The 23601-nt window shown below is 33.7% G+C and overlaps 1 protein-coding gene across 1 annotated transcript; it reads left to right on the top strand.

Moving 5' to 3' along the window:
• The first annotated feature begins 2045 nt into the window (after positions 1-2045).
• On the top strand, positions 2046-22910 carry LOC136971279 (paired box protein Pax-1-like). The gene is made up of 2 exons (XM_067265741.1): positions 2046-2210; positions 21339-22910. Exons 1-2 carry the CDS (start codon positions 2138-2140, stop codon positions 22232-22234), a joined length of 969 nt encoding a protein of 322 aa, XP_067121842.1. The 5' UTR covers positions 2046-2137; the 3' UTR covers positions 22235-22910.
• Positions 22911-23601: the final 691 nt, after the last annotated feature.

Here is a 23601-nt window from a genome sequence, read left to right as displayed (position 1 = left end):
ATAAATACAAGGCGATTTTTTTCCTTTTAAAAAGTAAATAAATAAGTTCCTCGAGTATATTCTTCAAGTTAAATTAGCCCCGTCTCTTCGCTTCTATCCGAGATGCTCCTCGCCGACTGTAGAGCAATCTCGGATGAATTTCTGGACAATTTTATCGTTAAAAATCGCAGAAGCCATTTTACTCGTAAGAAATTACATCCTACGGCTTAAGAAGTGTGATTAAAGTAAGAAAGAATAAATTAAATTTAGTTATAGGTTATAAAATGGCAATTAGTTTTATATTTAGAGAGAATTCTAGGAATTTCCTCCACCGAATAAGGATCAAATCTCATTAAATATAAAACTGTTTCAGCATTCTTTTGACAAGATAATGGAAAAATATTCAAGCTTAATAAGTTTTCGAAACTTTAGAAGTTAGAAAATTTAAACAAATTAAAACTTCTATTTAGGATGCTAATTAAATTCTTCTCGGCAGAAATGAAAGAAAGAAACCGATCCCGATCGATTATTAATAGGTTTATTGTAAGGTTAGAATGGTTTAAATGTTTAAATAAGGTGATTATTTCCGATTAAATTTCGCAAATAAATCTCCAAAGGTATGAATTAAACACTTAAAATTTCGTTTCGGACCTTCGGGGAATAACTACGAGCTCGAAACTTCGAAGCATTTAGGGATAAGCCTTCGAATTAAAATTTCGAGTGATTAAAATCAACCAAAATGTCCATAAAAATAATTAATTACTTTTTCGGAAACCTTCACAATTACGGGAATATTCCCTATCCTCTTCATCCCTACAAAATCCCCCTCTATAAAAATATTTAGAAGGGTAAATTGTAGGGTATTTTCCCGGATAAACTACTTAATTTTAAAGACTAGATGACATCCAGACTAGTCACAGAGACAAGAATCTACATTGATCTTGGATATTTGCACGATTAAATTCTCAAAAATCGTGACTGGGCAGCCTCGAATGCGCTAACTTATCCGACTTAATAAAGATTTTTTACATGAAATAATGCGGATAAAAGAACGGCTTCGTGTTCGATTGCCCTACCTTTAGATTAAATTCGAATTTCTCCATGGCGTAGAATTTTGATACATCGGTGTACTCGAGACTTTAATTAAAATAGCGTAAACATTTCTAGAAATAATCTAATTATAGGAGAGAAATCTTTAAACAATTTTTGAAAATGTTCCAGAAAACTCTGTATTAATCTGATCTGTCGATAGCTCGAGTTATCTTTAGTTCTATTAAAACTATTGAAGGATCTTACGTAAAATTAAGTCAAGAGCGTGAAAGATAAGATCTTCTCTTGTTCTAAATCCAACCCTTAGCTTATGTATTCCGTTTACAAGTGTTTAAAAAGAAGTCTAAAAATTCCGAAAATCCTGTAGAACTTCGCAGAGTACGTTGCACTTTGGCACAATATCAGCGTATTCTATGCCAATTTTTCCATGACGAGAGCCTAAAACTTTCATTTTTATTGTCATTATGGGTTTAAATTATGTTCATTTAAACAAGAAATGTTTGAAAAAGGAGATTGTCCGGCTGAAATTCTTAACGGATGCTAGGAAAAATTGCCTTCTGTACTACGTCCGAGTGATTTTTAAGTCTAGAAACGTGTAAAATATCCTACTAAATCACACTGAATATAAATTCCTCCCCCATTAAAAAGTAGATTAGACAGAGTTTATTGTATAAAATTAAGGTGGTAACAGTTAGAGGTGACGGTATTCTATAAATAAGAAGAAACAAACACCCCCTAACAACAGTGGAAAGAGGGAGGGAGGGTCGGAAGATAGTCTTAAAAAGGCCCAACTCGTGAGGTTCCAATATCAGTAGAATCGTCCCGATTTAAAATGGAAGAAACTACTTACAAACGTTCTCAGTTTTCTCGTCCTGTTTCGGTAGGAACACGATCCCGTAGAGATCTCGTTAGGTAATCCGACCCACCCACTGCACGCACAAAGGGGGTGGAGTCGTGTGTGCCACTGACTGATGGCAGAAGCACGGTTAACACAGCAACCAATCAGGCCCCATGGAAGGAGGGGGACGGACGGTACTTCAAAGATGTTTGCGGTTGCACATACCACCACGTACTCTTCACCGAGATGGCCGTGTATCGTTAAGTACGAATGACCCATCCATCGCTTGACCCACACCAAACCACGTCTGTGCCAACACGGATATACGACTCGCTAAACATGGGTGAGTTGTAACTATCTCTATTCCTGTCATTTATAGAAGGCCACTTGCTGCCAAATCACCAGAAGGTCGACGTATGACGCGTATAGGGTTGCCTCTTCCGTTACTCGAAACTTCACCGAAATTACCCCAAAAAACGCCAATTTTTAATTATAAAACTTTACTTTCGTAACCCATTTTTAAGCGTAACAAATACTCTAACGTAACACCAAACTTGCGTGTTTGAAGCCACTCGTTCTGTAGTCCTAGGGGTGCCATAAACGTGAGTAACTCAAGATTTCTCGTGTATTTTAAGAATATTCTCTAATTTTATGCTAAATTCTGCATTTATATGCCCAAACATACATAATTTAACTCGCGAAACTTCTCAAGATTTAGCTCGGTGGGGATCTTTCGACTTAGCCTCAAATCTTCCAAATTGCTCCTTGTTTGAGCCATTTTATATAGGTTATTCCCAACCGACAGCACTCCAAACGGCCTAATAATAGTTTAGACTTCTAATAATGCTTCTCAAATATATATATATAGCTTGGTAGGGGGTGACTGCGCTATGTTATCACAAGAAGGCTCCTTTGTAGTGAGAATATTTTTGAAAATATCCCCCCAAAAAATATCGTGTTCAATTTAGAGCTTAAAAATAACTTAATTTAGAGTATGCCACGCTTCAGATTAGATCAAAATTCTTGAGAAAAGGATGTAAGAAAGGATCCCCTTTATTCTGTTTGTCATCTTGTTACGTTTGACTGATAGTTTATCAAGTTAACAGATCTTTCTAGTGTTCGAAACTGTCGTTAGACATGTTTTTCTATCAATTAATTTAAAAAACTAGGGCCTGGGATGAAAATTTGGTGCAGAATCTCATCCAAAGACACTCAAATTAAACAGAATAGTTAGATGAATGGAATTCCTTTATTTTCTTAGGCAGTTTACACCATAATTTATGAATTTATGGTGTAACTCGCAAATCGATAAAGGTTAATCAAATGGTAAGCAGTTTAAATACTTTATTCAGGTTAATTTATTATTATTTTTTTGTTTTAAATTAATAAAATAAGCATACATTTTATAATTCCCTTAAGAGTAGATAAGGGAAAAGTAGATAAATTTTCCCCTTTTTCTGTTAAATTTAGACACTTTACAATGATACTAGCAGGTCTATAGGCGAACTGTAGACCTTTATATACATACAAAAAGTAACCTAAAATTTTGAGTAAACACGTGCGTATTCTAAACGTAGGCCTATATTATACGTAAAAAATTAGGGCCTACGAATTCCAGTTAAAATAACCGCATTTATGTTTCTAAATTCGTGAATTATAACACGAGTCGGATTTATACATAAGCTAAACATGCTATACTTTAGGGCCTCGTGCTACTAAGGCCCTCGTCTTAATATATATATATTATCCATTATTATTTAGTAGAGAGCCTTTTGTATGTCTTTAGCGTGTCCAAATCCGTCTCCAATTTATATTTTTAGATTTAAAATGCGAAACAAAGCTAATTGTTTTGTGTGTTTGATAGTTAAAAGTGTTTATTTAAGTGTAAATACCAGCCAGGATTTAATCTTTCTACAACCTTTAACTAATCTACAGCTTAGATTCTAGTTTATTAAGTCCTACGGGACTTATAAAAGTCCTACATAAGCTGAAAAATTACAATATTTAATGACTACAACCAGAGAAATTTTATGATTTTGAGATAACGTGGAAGAGAAATTTGACATCTTTGAAGAATTATATCGCTAAAGGTACCTAAATTTTTGAATTATGCCTGTAGATATTATATTTTAGAATATGTAATTTAGTAGTTTAGGGTATTAAGAACAATGTAGAGCCTGTAATAATCTGTCCAGAGTCAAAAAAGATGTATTTCTGACACGAGAGGAATCCGAACTCACGTGTATCGAATGCTCTGCTTTATAGTAAGATTATAAATAAGTGGATGGAATTAAACTTAAATAAATAAAATATCTTACTTAATTTACCTTAAATTGTATGTTTAATTTCGAAAATAATCTTAAATCAAAGAAATTTTTATATAAATCAATTTTAAAGTCGGTGTATCATCCGATACATCAGTGACGTGTGTCAACATCCGATCGCGCAAAAATGATAATTTTTCATCAAATTTTCGCAAAATTTATCGATTTTTTTAAGAAAATTAAATTCAGTTTGAATAAAATTATGAAATTTTACATTTTATAATTAATTTTCAGCACTTAAAAGTTTTTTAACACGCAAACTTGTCGAGTATTTACACGAAATGCAGATGAGTTGGACAACCCACTACGTCATGTATCTTAATTTAAACGTAGAAAATGTAACGGGTTTAATCATACATTAAAATGTATGCAAATTTTAATGTACATTAACTTATTTTCTCCATAAATATGCAGAAGCTATGCATCATCTTTCAGTTTCTTTACATAGAAGCTACACCAAATTCAACCTATACAAAATACAGGAATTTATGCTTATAAATTCCTGTATTTTGTAGTTCTCGTATAGAAAATGAGGCATTTATTCAAATAACGACAGTAAAAACAGTGTAAGAGCTTTGTATCGATTATAAATGTAGTGTAAGGAGGGATTCGCGTGGCACAGAATTCCTCCCATTGAACGTAGACGTAGCAAAGTAAGTCACCTTCGAGAACTAAACTATGTAAACCATTCTAAATCACTGTAAAATACAATATCTGTAATAGGCCCTTTACTAATTAAATCCTAACTAGCTCTGTGGTGTTGCGACAATTCGAAATTTCCCATAGATCATAAGTAGGATGCCCCAGTTGATGGCAGAAATGTCTAATTTGTGAAATCTCTGATGACTTTCTGGAGTAATTTTCAATAGAATTAATGGAATAAAACGAATTTCCAGGTTATAAATATCATATTATTTGCTGTTGTAGTTTGAAGTTTCATTTTTTCACGACTTAGACCCGGGAGGACTGAAATTTGATTTGATCCAAGACATTTGTAGAAGGTCCTGTAGGCCTACAATATTATAATTCAATATATAAAATGAGGGGTAGAACTATTTGTTGACTTATCTCTTAGGCCTGTAGGTATTAATATAAGAACTGCGCTTATGTAAATCTGTCTTAAACACGTCAAACTATTCTTTAGAAATATAGAAAAATCATGGTTTCTACAATGATTTTCTATAATTGTAAAGGTGTGTGAGCCATTATAATACAGATAAATCCTTTAATTTTTAATGTAAATCATTTTAAATAGCTTAATTAATCAAATATTTATTCGTTAATTCCTGTAATAATTATAATTATAATTAACACAAAAATAAGTTAATTACGTTAGAAAAATTCCAAATTCTATTTCAATCTCTTCATTTTTTAAATATATTTTTCATTAAGAGGAGAGGAAAAAAGAATCTTACGAGAAACTTTAGAATGATGAATCTTGCGGCTTCTTATGTATAAATACTATTCCTTCAAATGGTTTTTATGTAGGAAAAAAACTGAGAATCATCAAGAGATTTTGAACATAAACAGAAACGTGGCTCTATTGAAAAGTCCAGTCAATTCACCCCACTTAACCAACCCCCAAATACATTAATTAACTTGAAATTTTGCAAATTGAAACCAAATTCAAGCTCCTTAAAGATCCAAATTAATGGGCATCTCTCTAATGGTTTAGAGCCATCTTTCTGTTCTATCATCTCTAATTTAAAGAGCATCTCTAACTCAATTCTCTATAACCATAGCTCTTCTAGAACCCTCTGAATCTCCCGTTTAAAAGAATTTCTATTTTTATGAATCTCTACCTCGTAGATCTGTACAAATAGAATATCTCAATATCTACAGCATGCTATAGAGATTGATAGAGGATGAAGATGCTGCAGCATCTCCATCCTCTATGACTATAAGAAAATACGAGCATACCTGTTCCAAACTTCCAGAAATTACTTTGATAAGGTTTTATATTCAAATTTAATACAAATATAGTGAGAAAACATCAATTTTGATGGCAAAAATGTCGTGTCCTGCGAGCCGGCTGGCTCCTAAAACTGAACTTTGGAAAGGATCAGCCATTCTTCTTTGCGTGATAATTCATAGAAACTCTCTATGAGAATTTCTATCATAAGGAACCAAATGTAAAAACATCTCTGTCTCTACGAATCTCCATCTTTACATCCACAGAGAGGAAGATTTATAGAGATTAATGATGCTTTAAACTTAACGAGCATCTCTATCTTCTATGGAAGAAGATAGATAATAAACTCTAAATTTCTCACAAAAATTCTCTAAACTAAGAAATTATTGTACTTAATCCATAGTTCGATTTCATTCATTCACTTCTTAGGTACAAGTATTATAAAGCTCAGAATCCATTTCCAGGATCAGAACCTAAATTTATGACACCGAACTTATGGATCGATTTACGACGGCTCGCTTAACGACGGGACCAATTAGGTCGTAAAAATGGGAGTTTACCGTAAACTACGTATATATATCAGCCTAGAATGCCGTTATATCGAAAATCCTACCTTTAATTTCGATTAATTCATCCAAAAATTATTTAAAATTACTTCCTAAAACTGTTATCCTCACTTTACAAGTCTCATAACCACGTAAAAATCGCAAATTTTAGTTCATTTTGTGAAATTTATCTTTCTATTTTGGGATTAAAACAATCTTAAACACTTTAAATTGTTTCTAACCACCAATTAATCGTTAAATCGGGTTAAAATGTCGAATTATCCGAGTAACTTAGTGATGGAGTATCTACAGATAAACAGTAGTTTTGTATGGAATAATTGCGTGACATTGCATCTTAATCTACGCAAAAATAGAATTTAATTATAGAAGATTGTATATAAAGACGATAAAATATTACTTTTATTTAATGGTAAAAATTCTTATACAAAAAGATATTCTTATAAAACATTGATTATACAACTATGAGGAATGGTAAAAAAGTTTCAATTAGTTATAGGGAAAATACTTTGCAATTAGAGGAATATTAAGGGATAATTAGGGAAATATATACGTAAAAATTAGCATATTTATAGCAGCAATAATTTCCCCTATAATAAAAAGAAACTTTTGTATAGATTGTATTTTCCCCCTCTGCGAAATTTTGTATATTTTACGCAAATATTTCCCTAAATTACAGTTTTTCCCTGAGTACAGTACATTATTACAATTTTTATACAGTTGCAGGGAAATATTTATGCAAATATTTCCCTACAACAACACGTATATCTTCACTCCTTACATTTGGAGAAAGAGTAGGGGGCAAGTTGACGAACCATGCTCCTGTGCTTAAGTACGGATTTAATGTCATTATTTATTCAAATTTTCCACGTTAATAGGATAGAAATAAATAGAACCTTTATCGTAACTTATGTAACCTATTTAAACACCCTGAATGCTCACAAAAGTCGGTGCTATCTTCAACAGTATCGTATGTCCTGTCATATATATATAGACCTACATTCATAATTACGAGACAATCAGGTTAAACTTTTCCATTGATAGAGACATTTAAAAGCCAAACAAAACTCAAACCCCCAGAATATTTTTAAAAATAATTAGTAAGTGATAAACTGTAGGGGTGAAGTTTATACTTCAAAGCTAATTTAATTATTCGAGCATTGTGTAAACATCGAATAACCCTTTATGGACTCGGACAGACATCCCCCCTCTTTAATTTTTTGCTGTAGGGATTGATAAATGACTTCTTGTCTGGGTCATAACTACCTTTTAACGTTTACTGTCTCGAGCTTCTGGGAATTGAACCTCCTCAATAATTGCTTGTCTTAAATAGCTACAGTTTTTGGGCAGGCCCGGGTTACACGTGACAATTTCAACGACAGAAATATCTCGGAATATTATATTCGATAATAAATACACAGTTAATGAGGTTACGCGAGTAAGTAGTAAGCCAGTACGATAATTTCCGAGTTGTATTTTTTCCCTCTACGAAGGGAAATTTTTAAGTGTATATTTCCCTAAAACGACGAAATTTTATAATAAGGTAAGAAAACTTGTTATTTTGTAATTTAGAAAATTTTTAGGAAAATGGGTATTTAGGGAATGTTAGGGAAATAGGGAAATTTATAAAATTTATTTCCCTAAATAAGGATTTTTTATTTTATAAGATTTTCCCTTTACAGAAAAATTTTATTTTGACAGAAATATTGATTTTAAAAATTCCCTTTATACAGGGAAAAACAAAAATTTCTTTGAAAAGAATTCATGACGGGAATTTCTTTTTAAAGAAATTCCCGTCATGTTAGGAAAATTTTCGTATTTTTTCTTAACATTTTGGGATGAATATGAATATAAAATTTCCCTTCGTGTAGATAAAAAGCAGAAAAATATCTTCATACAAAAAAATTCCCCGTTGTTTTAGGGTTTTTCTCATTCACATCTCTTCACGTACACATCACCAGATAGGAATTTCTATACTTTTCCTCGCATTTCCCCGAATTTTTGAGAAAAAAAATAACGTTAAAAACTAAATCAAACGAATGCTATTTTAGGGAAATATCCCTGTTTTTTTTATAGTGCAGCGAATTAAATGGCGCAGACGAAACAAAGCTTCTTATTCACGGATATCTTTTAAAAAATGGGGGAAAAAAGAAAGTGAAAACAGATAAAAATGCATGACATTCGGACGTAGCGGAGAATGAGGTCGAAACAGCCTTTGACATTTTGACTGATGTCGTAATTCGACGACGACTGTCAAGCAAAGCAGCCAACAAGCATGACAACTCGGCCTGTACATGCGAAGGACAAACTATGGTTCTTGTTACTTCACAACGTTTCCTTTAGAAGGATAAACACTTTGTAAACGTCTAATCTTCTAGGCCATAACTCCTACAAAAGCGCACTTACTCGATTCATTTGCCAATTTTAAAATGTTACCAGCGTATTTAAAGCGTGGTAAATTAATATTTTGGTGGGTTACGAGTTTAATTTACTCGTTAAACGAGTTTTATTCGCGTAAACTTAATTTGTCAGTCTACATATGGTTTCGTTTTATTAGCATCTCTCGATCGCACGTCCTTGATCACTTCAAAGGAATTCTTTCCGAGACGAATTCGTTATTAATTATTCATTTGCTTGAAATTTTAAGACTTCTAGTCTGTTTTAACGTCGTTATTACGCAGTTATACACTTATTAATAGGTTATATAACGAGTTAAACGTGCAGTTATTGCTATAATCTAAACAGACTCTCCTTCATTTCCTCGTTCACGTCCCTCTAAGCGTAACTCAAGGCCTTAAGTTTATACCCTTACGCTTAGAGGGACGTGTTTAAGTGTAAATATACTTTAATTAATCAATAAAAAATTACAAAAACGGTTTGGATTCGGAAAATAAAGAGAAGAAACGTGTCACCGCATCACATAAGCATTTAAAAGTATAAGTTAAATATAGTATCAATTTGTGTTTTTTAAACGTAAAAAACACCAAAACAAGACGTACAATTGGTAAAACGACACGAAAAACCTCACCCCCGTCGACGTTTCTAAGTACTGTTTATCGAATAAGCCGCACTTAATTACAATTATTAATTTACCCGCCGGGTTTATATTAAAACTGAAATTAAGTGGAGTAACGATTTAGAAGTGGCTCCGACTTATTAATAAAAATCTAAAGCGAGCAAACGGGAGAGAAAGAGTGGAAGTAAGTGAACCGTGCCCTCGCTATATACTTAGAGACGTCCCATTCTGTTCTACACTAACTGTTGCCGACCATTAGTTTTCCTTCCCCCATCCACCGAACGTGGAGTCGTATTCACGTCGGTGTTAGTGGCAACCGCCTGGACCCTTGACATCCAACACTTTCCACGTGGTCGATATTTAAACTTCCTGTCAATATGGGACACGTGACCTTTACCACATTTTGGCGAAGGGAGGATCCGTCTCCAAATATGAATGTCAAATAACTTAATCCCCGATTAGGAACAGCTTATAAACGGAACGATAGAGGAATATTGTAGCTCGAGCTTAGCTTAGGATAGCTCTGTATATCCGCATACTCCTAGGAGTTTTCTGTAGGAGTACATGTTAAAATCAATAATAACTTAATTAAAGATATAATTATTAATGTAAACAAGTCGTAGAATGATATATTTATAATTTATTCACTAAATTAGGCTGCGGAGGTACGATTCTAAAGCGCTAAATCGGGGATCCTTCTGATCCGCAGCAGCATTCGGCATCCATAATTTGGACTTTTCAAAGGCCACCACATAATGTCAGTATTACGGCATTAGGGGTTGGAAAAATACGTAAAAACCGGAAATTGGATGGATGATTGACTGGCTTCTGGATGCAGACTCTCGAAGAAGTAAAAATTAATGAGTTATATCTATAGAAAGAAAGTATTATCATCTTGTCGATGATACACAACGGTAACGTTCACCGAAATGGACCTAAATTAAATGAAGCAGAGAAAACCCACGCCTCCCAATTGCATCGCAAATTACCGTATCAACAAGATATTGCTACCTGTCATTTATCCATCTGTTTCGTACAGAATTACACGACATTCCGAAAGAGACGACTTCTACTTCATTTATTTTCACTGTTTTCAAGGATAAGCCGGTTACAATAGTTGCACAGAAACAACTCCCAGGAGGAAATGTAGACGAGTTTCAAGAGACGTGTATCAAATGTTAACTCGAGTTTATGCTCATTTCTAAGAATATTCATTATTTTTCTCTATTTGTTAAGCTTAGTCTAGCTAAAGTTGTGCAGTTTTTAAGGATTTAACTATATTTTTTCTTCTCTCGACTCTATTACTGCTGCATGTTTCTTCGAAGGACTGCAACCATTGGATCTAGTAAAATGTAACAGGATTAATGGGAAATTTCATCAAAAATTTTATACAATTCTTTAACTGTAGAGATAATTTTGATAATATTTTACCTAACAGTTTAAGAAGCTACCACAGTGCCGTCTTAATTTATGCACCAATTTCCCATCACCCTCCAATTATATAAGCAAGCCCCAGAAACCTATAATTCTGTTAAGAGGGCCCTTGGGTACCACTCGAAAGTAGTTAAGCCATTGTTAACCGCTCTATCCAGTGGATACATCAGTAAAATACGTATTGATCCATAAATATACATAACAGTTATTAATAAATGATCGTTAGTTATAGTAAATCAGCTTTCTACCGAGCCAAAATACAGCTTCGTGTAATATTTTTACCATAATAAATTAAAATTGAATGGAAATTTACTGCCACATTTTTCAAAGCCTAGAAAATTTCTCGTTTTTGTTTTCATTAGACGAGAAGTTTCTTGGACTTTCTCTTCCAACCTGTCGAAAACGTTCTGGTTTTCTGGTCAGTGGTTTTCTGAATTATAAGCAACTGTGCCCATGTGTTGCGCATCATCGTTATGCTCCTTCACGCCATTCCATTAACCTCTTACACCTCACTAACTACTTTACGCTCGATCTTAATCTCTCCAAACAACCGAAAAAAACTTTTAATTTAATAAATATATTTGAATTAAATGCAATTACAGATATTTCTCGCTCGGCTTCGAAGTTTTCCAGCTTTGAAAAAGCCATTAATTGAATATTTCTTTAATCGCGGGGCTAAAATATGGATCCCAAAAGTAACATTTTTTGTGTTAAATTACCGCTAAGATTCTCCTGTTATCGGTTGGGAGTATCTTTAAGAGTTATCAGATAGCGGTTCTTATCGTTGACAGCTTCTAAAACTCGAGAAGGATCTACTGTAGGAGACACAAGCGCCGATTTTTCTACTCGGTCTCGACAATTATGCCCACGTTAACTCATTTAGATACAATTCTAACCTGTTTCCCAGCTCACCGTAAGGTGCGTAAATAGCGCTACTTCACTAGAAATAACCTTTAAAGTAGGCACGCCATTAACTTCTCGTGTAATTGTCTAAATTATGTTATAAAATAGTTAATAAAAATAGAAGAAAGGGGTACAAATTACCCTTCAAAGTACAGTAGAATCATTAAGAAAATAAAATAAAAATAAATCACTCTACGGTTTGATCTGCCGAATGTTTACTTTTGTATTCTTTATTTTTCATTATTTCGAGTACTTTTACCTCTTTTGGCGGCTGTGGAACCATCTGGTGATGAGGAAAAACACACCGAAAAAAGACCTGTAAATATTATGTAGCTATAAATAGAGGATAGAGTTTGACAGCCGCACGAAGCAAAACATGTCTCTTGGTCATCCCGTCAAAGAGCAGGATGGCCATTCCTCGAAGGACTGATAGAGTGATGAAGTCAAAGTACTAGAGTGTGGAGGAAAATCTGTCACAACTTGACTCTATCCATCATCGGGATGACAAATGCGGTGCGATATAAACAACTGAGTTTGTTTGGTCAGATGTTGTGATGTCTGGACGCGTGGATGAATGTCGTTTCACTTCCTGTACAATGTACACGCACACATTTACAATTCTCGTTTCATTAACTCGATAACTTATTTAAAATGACGAATAATTACCTTATTATTACTTATTTAATTCTCGTTTTTGGGGTGAAAGGAATTGGCTCGAGATCCCTCTTGGAGAGGCTTAACAATTGCATTAAGAGTTTTTCGTGGTTTTGAAGATATTTTAAGTAGATATACATTGGAAAAAGGTATTTTTCGGTATATCCTTCTTAATTTTTATAATTCTTTATTGTAGTTTACCCGTATACCGTCTCGTTTCAATGTAAGGAAATGTGTTTATCGTACACGATTGTATGTATCATTCAAATCTTGTTTAAGTAGATTTATGTAAATCTAATTTACATCAATTTATAATTAAATAGCCACCACTTTGCTTACAATTTGGCTAATTAGTGCGGCAAAACTGAAATTCCCATTTCATTAGGCTGATGCAAAGTCTAAGGTGAAACAGGAAATTCTTTTAAAATTTCATAATTTTATATTCTGAACATTAAAATGCCAAGTTTTGCTCACTTAAAACTCGAATTTGAACTATTCCTAATTGTTATACGTCTGTGTCTCACTAAATTTGTATCGAAGCATCCGGACAATCGAGAGCATCGGCGTGTTAATTCTAGCTCAAAATGTGAAAATAACCACAATTATCTAATACAAGGCAACAAGTCTTACTGTAAATCCCTATAAATAAACAGTTTTTTTAGAAAAAGGACAGACCCTTTCCCGATTTTTCGCTTAGTAACGTGCTTATCATCTCGGTGATCTTCAAAGATGCTGAGTAGAAACACGTGATTAACAGGACGATAAAAGCATCTTCGATTTGTTACAAGATTGCAAATCATTGCTAACTCCGAGTAGGAGTGAATGTTAGTATTTTTCTCATTCAGTTTATCCGTCCGCCTCTGTACTGACAGCATCCTTGACTTTCTGGTATGTTGCTGTCACTCATCCGCATAACTGCGACTCTAGCACAAATTGCGACTCGGGACACACTTACATAAACCTAATAATATATAACCTTATCTCAGACTCAATCTGGAAGTTATTATTAAGTAACATAAACAATAATTTTAAAGGAATGTGTTTTAAATCGTTGACACTCGTTAATTGTCGATGGTATTAAATGTGATCTCGAAATATTTTATCCATGTTTTTTTGCTATTCTATTAAACTTTTTCCAAAAAATTCTGATGTTTTTTGATCCGGAACGATCTTACTTCAATCTGTAGGACCTACAGGATTTGTTAATCCGCAGATTCCTGGAGGAAAGAAGACATTTCTTCTCTCCTCCAGGAATCTGTATAATTAAAGTGTAAAATTTCCCTACAAGTAGAAGTTACGAGGTATAATTTGTGTTTAGAACCTATAAAATCCCTACAGTTGTTGCCGACAATCTTACGAATACGCCCTTACAGCGCAGGAATCACTTATAGAGAGGGATGCTCTCCGCATCAGTTTCCAAAGAGGAAAAGAATTTTGACTATAAAAGCTTTATAATTTTTTTTATTTTCTGTGTTGCAACATTAAAAAAATTGGACAGAGATCCCATTTTGTACGTTAAACTGCTTTTAAATTATAAAATATAGGCCTATATATATATATACACAAAATGTATTTAAACACTTATAAATTAATTTATTGCCATTTACATTAATTAAATTGATAGTATGCACTTCTCGTTTCCTATAAAAAATTAATACAGAGTTTCTTTATGAAAAAATGTTTGCTTTAAACTAAAAAAAGTGCTAAATATTTGTGTATCCAATTCACTCCAGCGTAAGAAGCGAATTTAATCTAATAAATAAAATTAATTTTTTCATAAGTATCTGCTCTGTTAATAGTGGAAAAATATGTCTACAATCCCACATTATCTCGGTTGTTAATCCATTGTTTCTATACTAAATTAACAAAGATAGGCCTTATACAAAATACATTATAACTTACATCAGATAAATCATACGTGCTTAATTATTAAGGTGATAGGCGTTAAACTGAATACACCCCGTTATAATTAGTTTTACTTTCTAGGGCAATCCCCCGTTTTAAAGAATTTGTACGTGTATAAATAGTTAGGCAAATAATTAAGATTACGACGAAATAAAGTTATTTTATATTTTGTATGTAAGTAGGAAGGCTTTAATCACGTGATAAATTTGGTTCTCGAACACACGAAGGCGAGAGCGATACTTCCGAGAACCACGAAAGCGATAAGGCTCGGTTGAAAATTAGTTTCGTATGAAGTTACCGAGTAATAATTTCGGTTCCCAACCGAGAAAAAAATATATAAATCAACTTCGTTAAGTTAATTTATGGCTAAAATCATACAGAAAATGCCCCAATCGATTCCAATTACGTTGGTTCGTACAGTTGCAAAGCGTGGGGACTTCAGAAAAATCTGCCACGCGAGCATTTTTTAAAGCAAATTGTTGTTCTATAAGCAAATTAATTGATAAATAAATGCATCAGTAATCGAAGAAATCGATAATTAAGTGTATTTTCGTCCGTTAAAGTGATAGTACTTAGAGTAATTTCAATGGACACTTTCCATCCGAATCCGAAGCCACGTTTAATATTCTAGATTTTATGTTACTTAAAAAAAAATTGGTGGTTAAAAACACTGCGGATACCGATATCTTATGTAAACGTCTTCTTATTAAACTATAATGTAAGTTTGGCTTTATGGAGCGTGACTAAAAACGAAGGGTTGTATGGCGCCGTTGTGAGAGGGACCCTCCACAAACCAGATGGCTATTCCAGTAATTCTCTCTTTCACATTCGAATTTGCTGTGGCTATTTTTATTCTTTGCTAAAGATAATTCCGACATTTTTTTTTTCTTTCTTTCTTTTAATATTTCTTCGGAATTTATTCGAGTAGAAGTGAATTAAAGAGGGAGGAATTCGAAATTCGAGGATGCTCTTGTCAAAGTAATTTAGCGATTAATTTTAATATTTTGTTAAAGAAACTTTCGGTTTACCGTGAAAATATATATTAAAATTAATAATTTGTAACGGAATAACTTATGGATTACTTTCGTAATCGATCTTCTCTCCGTAAGAGAGATTTTCATGACTTTTCGACTATTTTTAAGCCACAAATGACGTGGATAAATTAATTTTCCAATTTATGAAGGATGCAAAGGATGGTAACAATTCAATTAATAAAATTTTACGGAAGAATTCCTCCGAGATATGCAGTAAAATGTATTTTTCTGCATATTTTTTGCGTGGAAATCCCTTCACACATGAAACAATAATGCCGTCTCTTCTCAATGGGAGATCTCTCCAGCAGGCATTTCTAACTTCGCATTTCGACCTAACAACACAGACTATTGGCCAATTTTAAGGTTTTGGCGATAAAATAATAAATTATGAATCCTAAAACGAATCATAAAATGCATCACCCATAATACACTCCTTTCAAAAGTTGACAGAGGAATTTTACAAATAGCGTCATAATAGAGGCATTTTTTTGCTAATAATCTATCATTTTGACTGCTTTGTATGATTTTAATAGCGTAAATAACCCTTAAATATATACTTCTCGTCTGGCATTTATAAAGTTGTAGACATAATCTTCAACGTGCCTAATTAAAGGAGAAGTTAACGACAATTACACTTAATAATTCAATTAATTTGAAGTCATTTTAAGTCGTTTAGGATAATAGAAAGTTAAATAGTAAGATTTTTAGCTCTGTATTTTTAAATTATTGATCATAATAATTAGAAATTCTAGCAGATTCGAGGATGATGATGCAGTATCAGGCTCCTTGTAATATAGAGAAGTAAAAGATCGTTTAATTAATTATAAGTAGTATAAGGCTTATCAAAGTACAATTTAATTGATAAAAGTAATATAAATCCTTATAAAAATGTGCGTAGAGTGAAGTTAATCCTATGTAAAATATTAAGAAGAAATTGGATTTATATGGGGAAAATGGTGCTGTATTCTTCTCCTCGTCGACGTGTCCTTGGAAGGGTCGTGTTGTCTATCACACGGGCTTTTCCCAGAAGGCATTTCGCCGTTGACGGAAGATTGAGTGATGTGAAACGAGCGAACAGAAAGAGTTAACCGTGGACCCGACCATACGTGACAAGTAAAACACGGAGTCGGGTGCGAAGTACAAAAGCGTGTAAACCGAGCGCATGTATGTGTCATTGCTCACGCTTTCGAACAATTCACGCCGACCCTGAACTTGTTGCCTGACATAGGTGGAAATTGGCCTATGGCCACGGCGCCTTGCCCCTTTGCCAACCTCATTGGCTCCCACCTCCTACACCTCTGGAGAACCGATCGAAGGCAGAATCGCATTTCTGACATTTGCTAGAAATATGACAAGTCGAAGGCTTTTTCGTGAGTTTCTGACCGAGATTAACTTTATTTATTTTTTATTTTTTTAATTTAAATTGTGTTTTTATTTATCGCAAGTAGAAATTGGTGGTTCGGAAAACACCAAGAGTTACTTACCCCTCCACGATTTGCCATAATTCACTCTTCCAGAAGAATATTCGGAAATTAAAATTAATAACTTAATAACGGTAACAATTAAAAAAAATTAGGTTTTATCACTTCATTTTAAAGAAATTTAACCCTTATATTTTCAAAAAGTTTCAAGGACTGCGAGGAGAATTCACTTTAAACCCTCGCCCTTCCTCGAAACCCTCCACTCTATTCTAGGAATGAGCGAGAGTTTAAATTCTCACTTCTGTTACACTTAAACTCTCATTATGATTACGGAAAGGAGAATCAATACCTGCCTATGTGGATTTTTCTATAATAAACCCCGAGCCGCTTATAATGCCCGTTGCAACTGGACTGGATATTAAGGTGGCCAAATTTAGGTTAGTTTACAGTTTGATTGAGTGGATTACTCGCCAATTTGCCACACTTCTCAAACGTCCACAATAGAATTCGCCATCCCTTTCAACATGTTGAAAAAAGGCAGGAGGAAATCAATTAGGGAGAAGCCGGCGATATTTTTAAACTGTTGAGTGACACGTCACCGAAAGGCATCCTTTCTGCGAGTTTCGATAAAACTTAAATACAATTATATGCAACTCCAGTGACTAATACATTTGATACACGCTCTGTACTATTGAAGGAGAAGGGGCGAAGCATTTCAAATGCAAAATCACGAGTTATAAGGCTTACTAAAGACTTCAAAATGTGAAGAGTGACGCCTGAAATGCTGTAAAAAATTCTTCCTGTAGAAGTTATAGTTATTACAGACAGACATACGGTTTATCTTCATAGTTGGGCGTTATTTAATAATAATTATTAGAACTCGAGAAGCAAAATTAAGGGATGCAAGTATAACAACCACGCTGTAGATGTAGTTGCATCCTTTCCCTATCCTATAATATTTTATGTGAGAGAATATAGTTTTCTACAGGATATGACCCAATATATAACATGTTATAAATTAATTTTATTATTGTTTTAATTGTTAGAACATAGTTTATCGAGCGAGTCGCGTATGGAAGAAAGGTTACAGACTATAAGGCGCGAAACTCAATAAATTATACAGACATTAATCAATAAATAAATATTCGAATTTTATTCTTATTTTATGTAAATAATCTGAAATTAGTAGCCTCATATAAAAACACATCTTATCAAGAGAAATAAATGAATATAGGCCCTAAGATACCAGGTTATAAATTAATGATGTCACATAAGAAAGTTGTGACATTATTTAGTTATTTATTAAATATTTTTAAAAAATATTAAAAACAATTTTAATATAAAATGATTAATCTAAGTACAAGTGTAGAGCATTGGAAGTTATGTGGTATAAAACTATTTAAAAAAATGAGGAGAAACATTACAGTTTATGATAAAATTGATGGCGCATTATGCCTGGGGTCCCCAAACCAATCCTTTATAAGAAAATATTTCCCCCAAAGCAACTCCCTCGGAAGAAAAATGACCGTAGGGCTCTAATTCAAAATTTGCCTAGGCCCTTCGAAGCTGTAATGCGCCACTGGATAAAATTCATTTATTGTAAGAAATTTAACAAAAATCGAAAAATAAATGTTACCGAATTAAACTATTTTTACCTTTTCTGTAGCAGTTTTCGGTGGTGCAAACAGGCGAATCCGTCGATAATTTGCATAAAGTCGACCCGATTCCTCCATCTCGGTTCCGTTTAATAAATGTTGTATTAAACAAGATTCTTATAAGAAAATCCGAAATAAATATGAATAATTTCTGCTCTAAAGTCTGTAAGGAAAACAGATTAAATACATTTATTACCGGAAATTTTCTACTTTTAAGTCAATTAGAACTTACACTCACAGGCCCGAGACAAATGTTTACATTTGTATCGATTGCAACAGCACAATTTACTTACATTCTAATGCTATATCCGAGTTAATTAAATAGAAGTATACTATATTTTCTCTTATTACATCTGGAATAAGTCACATAAGTTTCGGATAGTCGATATAATCCCATCTTTCTTCAATCCAGAAAGGGTATTCTCGCTTCAGTATATTTGTACACGAGATGACGAATCCTGTACACGAATTATATCATTAATAATCCTTCAAACGTCTTCATCTCCAACGTTACCTTCTTTGTTATCATTTTATATAAGAAATATAAGAACATTTTCATTCAAACTATAATAATAATTATGAATTTAAACACATTTAAATTACTTAGTACGCTACACACGAATTTCTCTCCACCTTCTCACTACTTAACACATTCATTTTTATGTTTTCTTTAAGTGTTAAAGGATTGGAAATTTATTTATTATACCGAAAAATAATTGTTTTATAATTAGGCTATTTTAAGGTTATTATTCGGAATTAAATACTTTAATTAGAAGCGGACATAAAACATTAGATAAGTGTTGAAATCTTTTTTAATCGATGCTGTTAGGATGATGATAATTAACTTGTATAATTCTATAAAATATACTTTAAGATTTTTAATCAAAATAAATAGAAATGAGTTGTAATTTTTGTACTGTTACGAAGCTTAAAAACTTGTTAAGAGAGGAGTTAAGGAGAATATAATTTCGCTTTTCTTATAAAGTCGAATGAGGACAAGATACGTCGGTGTAGGCTGACCTAACAAAAAGACAGGACGGTAAACTTCTCAGATAAAATTTCAGAGATTGTGTCTTCTTTCCACCAAGTTTTTCACCTTAAGCGGTATCTTTTTTTAAATATTTCTTATGAAAAAATTTAAGATGACGTGATAGGAAATGTAAAGCTAAATATAATGTACACAAGATATAAATAAAACTCAATTTATAACCTTAAATGGTGACAAGTATCATTTTATTATAGAAATAAGGTAGAGATAAATTATAAAGAATAAATCGAACAATGTGATCATCGTGTTTCCTATAATCATCCGAAACACGATGATGATATTGTTTATCGGTAGAAGTGAAGATAACGAAGATTACCGCATCAAATCGAGAAGATAAAAGTCAACAATAGAAAAAATTCGATATAAAATTACAGTAAAAGACAATAGAAGATAGATGTATAACTTTCTTTTGGGCATAAAAGTAACTATAGTAATGAAAATGGGATGTTACGGGTTACTCTTCGTTGGCATAGCTACGAATGGGATTGAAATCAGAGCGTGAGTCTCATCTATCACCTTTTGTTTTGTGTAGAACAGTCTATAAAAAGGAGAAAATGTTCTAAAAGGTGTTTTAAATTAACTTTCCCGCGCAATAAACCCGGATAAAATAGCAATCTAACGATGGAAATTGTAGTACAAAACTGCACTTCGCAATGATTTTCTACCCATTTTAAAAGGACGTTTACATTTATAAAGAAAATATATGCTTCCAGATTAATTCTAGACTTTAAAAAAATCTATAATAACGATTGTAGATAACTCCAAACGAAGCTCGGCTGCACAGAATTAGAGAAGTTTTGAAAATTTAAATATTCTAAATTTAGAAAAAATTAACTAAATTAATAAAACTAGAAAAAAAGACTTTGTTCCTATTAGTAAGTCCTACAATTTAGGACAATTATAAATAGTAAATTAAACTTTCACCCTTTCATACGAGTCATAAAATAAAATAAATATAAATTTATGCGTAGACATGATGCGAGTTATATCATTAATGTTTAACAGAATTTAATTTTTTGGTTTTCTTTCTCTCAAAGTTTATGTAAATCGTGTTCGATTCACAGATTTCTTTATTCATTTACATAAAATTTGAATTATATTAAGACGTAGGCCTATAACTAATTTTAAAATATAATCGGCTCGTTGCAGTGTAGAGTTTCTAAGAAGTTCTACAGTAATTACTTTTAAAATTCATATTTTAGAGTGATTTATTAAAGCCTCGTCGTTGTAAAAATCAATTTAAATGGTGTAAAATATTAAAAATTTATAATTTTCCACTAGAATATGTTTCTTTGAACGTCCTCCAAGAGCGAGCTGTCTCACCAAGTGTGACTAGATGCGAGCACCAAAGAATCTCCGGAGTGTAAAAGTATAGAAAATAAAATTTAATTGGTGTTTTTATATTAAAATATCAATTTTTTAATATTTGGAACACTTATTTTAGTGTAATTGAACTATCAAAAGCGTTGAGAAGTTCATACAGGCCTAAGAGTAATATGGTCTTATCTACTAGATTTTCTCAATCGCTCACAAGTTTATGCTTTATAAAATGTGTGTTTTTCTATATTGTTTTCATTTTAAATAATGTTTTCTTCCTTTCAGATACCCAAACCTACGGCGAAGTCAATCAGTTGGGCGGAGTCTTCGTAAATGGACGTCCATTACCGAATGCCATACGATTACGAATCGTGGAATTAGCTCAATTGGGAGTTCGTCCGTGCGATATTAGTCGACAGTTGCGGGTGTCGCACGGATGCGTGTCGAAAATCTTGGCCAGGTATCACGAAACGGGTTCCATCTTGCCCGGTGCCATCGGAGGAAGCAAACCCAGAGTCACTACGCCGAAAGTGGTGGCCTACATAAGAGAATTGAAGCAGAAAGACCCGGGAATCTTCGCTTGGGAAATCAGGGATCGTCTCCTAGCTGACGGAATCTGTGACAAATACAATGTGCCATCGGTTAGTAGCATCAGCCGCATTTTACGCAACAAGATAGGAGTGTCGGGACATCTCAACGGACACTGTTTCGTGGACTCGGCCGTCAAAGACCATCACAGACACCTGTACAATCCCATTTACCCGTATCCCTGCGCCGCCGCTCCACCCCAATCTCAGGCGTCGCAGTCGACCACCCCCGTGCCGGCTCTCAACATGACGGCCAATGCCAAAACTACCACCGTAGCGGGAATGGCCAACGGAGGGAGTCCCGCCACGGCACTGAGGAGTTGGCCCTCTCCGCACGCCGTCACCGACCTTCTAGGCCACTCCGCAGCCGTAGGATTTCGTCCTTCGCACCCCACGGCATCCGTAACCGTGTCGGGTAGCACCCCTTTCGGACAATTGGCCACGGCGCAGAATTACAATTACTACATGTACTTGCAAAGCCATCATCATCATCATCACCACCCCGGTTCCAACGGGTCCGTCTCGCCGCCGTCCATACCGAGTTTGGTGACGGCTCACGGTCTGACATCCACGGTGCCTTCTACGGCAATCTGAACGTGGTGCGAGTCTCGGTCTTTGTGATCCTCTTCTGTACTTTATAGAACGGCACTGGCAAATCAATCAACTCCAACGCGTGCTGCTACAAGAGCAATCGGCAAACTCACTCGTTTTCTAGTTAGATTTCCGGACAGACCTTATTCCTTTAGTAATTAGAATAATATAGCGATACGCTATTCTAGAAAATTATAGAATTACGAGATCTGTATATTAATTAGGCTTATCTATCTATCCGATATCTTTAAGCCAACTCAAAAATGTGCCTTTCCTACGATATAACGTAATTACAGGTAACTCTTTTGAATGGAGAACCAACCGAACCGATATTTACTAAATTTCCAGTGTTTTAATTAATTTTACGCAAATTTTAGGCTCGTTTTGTAATGTCGAAAGAGGAGACTTAAAGCCAAATTTGGATATTGGAGTTTAGCATCGAGCCTTTTAAACTGGCAGAATAGACTCGGTGGAATTAACTGAAATTAGTCACGCCCCGAAAATCAGATTGGTTAAATTTAAACTCATTTCTTTAGTAGTAAATTTTTCGAATTTTTGTTATTTTACGAGACGAAATCAGGACCAAAATGGCGTTATTGCTTCGCTTTACATTCCAAATCAATTTGGATTTTTTGCTACTTTATAAACAAAATTTGTAGTGTGTAAACGATTCTTGCGTATTTTTCTCTTTATATACGTATAAAAAGAGAAAAAACCTTAAGTTCCTTTAACATCCATAAACGTTATTACGGGAATTTAACATTAAGGTTCTTCATTTGATTAGACTCTTTCGTTTATAATTGATTTTTTAGGGAATGAAATAAAAACATTTGAGTCTATTCGGGTTAATTCACGATTAGATTCGGGATCTCTATTAATAGTGTTGATAAGTACACATCGTATTTTCAGCCAAGAGAAATATTTTTAAATTAAAAAATAATTGTATTAGTATCAACTAGTAAAAATTGAACACCGTTTCAAAAAATTCACAGTCTCTGAAAGATAAGGTGCCTTTTTTCAGAGATAATCGACATTACATTATCTTGTAAATTTGAATTTAATTACTAGCACACACTACTTTTTCGTGCAAAATGCCGATATTTCCTATAAGAGTCATTCGAATTGGCCAAAAGAGGTTCGATATTTTAATACGGTAAAGCTGTTTATTGTTAAATCCTGTTATAAATAGAGCGAGGGGCTATAGAATTAGGCTGTTATCGACGTGTAATTAATGAAATCAAAAGTCGCGCTTTAAAACAGAGTCGATTTATACCTCGAACGTTTCTAGTTCATTTCACCTCATACATTTTCAACGAAATGCTTAGGATTTACACTCCATTGAACGGCTGTAGATGATGGAGAAGTAAAGA

The sequence above is a fragment of the Centruroides vittatus genome, unplaced genomic scaffold (assembly GCF_030686945.1).
Source record: "Centruroides vittatus isolate TY-2023 unplaced genomic scaffold, ASM3068694v2 contig_1051, whole genome shotgun sequence".
NCBI lineage: Eukaryota > Metazoa > Arthropoda > Arachnida > Scorpiones > Buthidae > Centruroides > Centruroides vittatus.
Note: the sequence above shows the minus strand (reverse complement) of the source record. Positions and strands in the feature narration are given on the sequence as shown.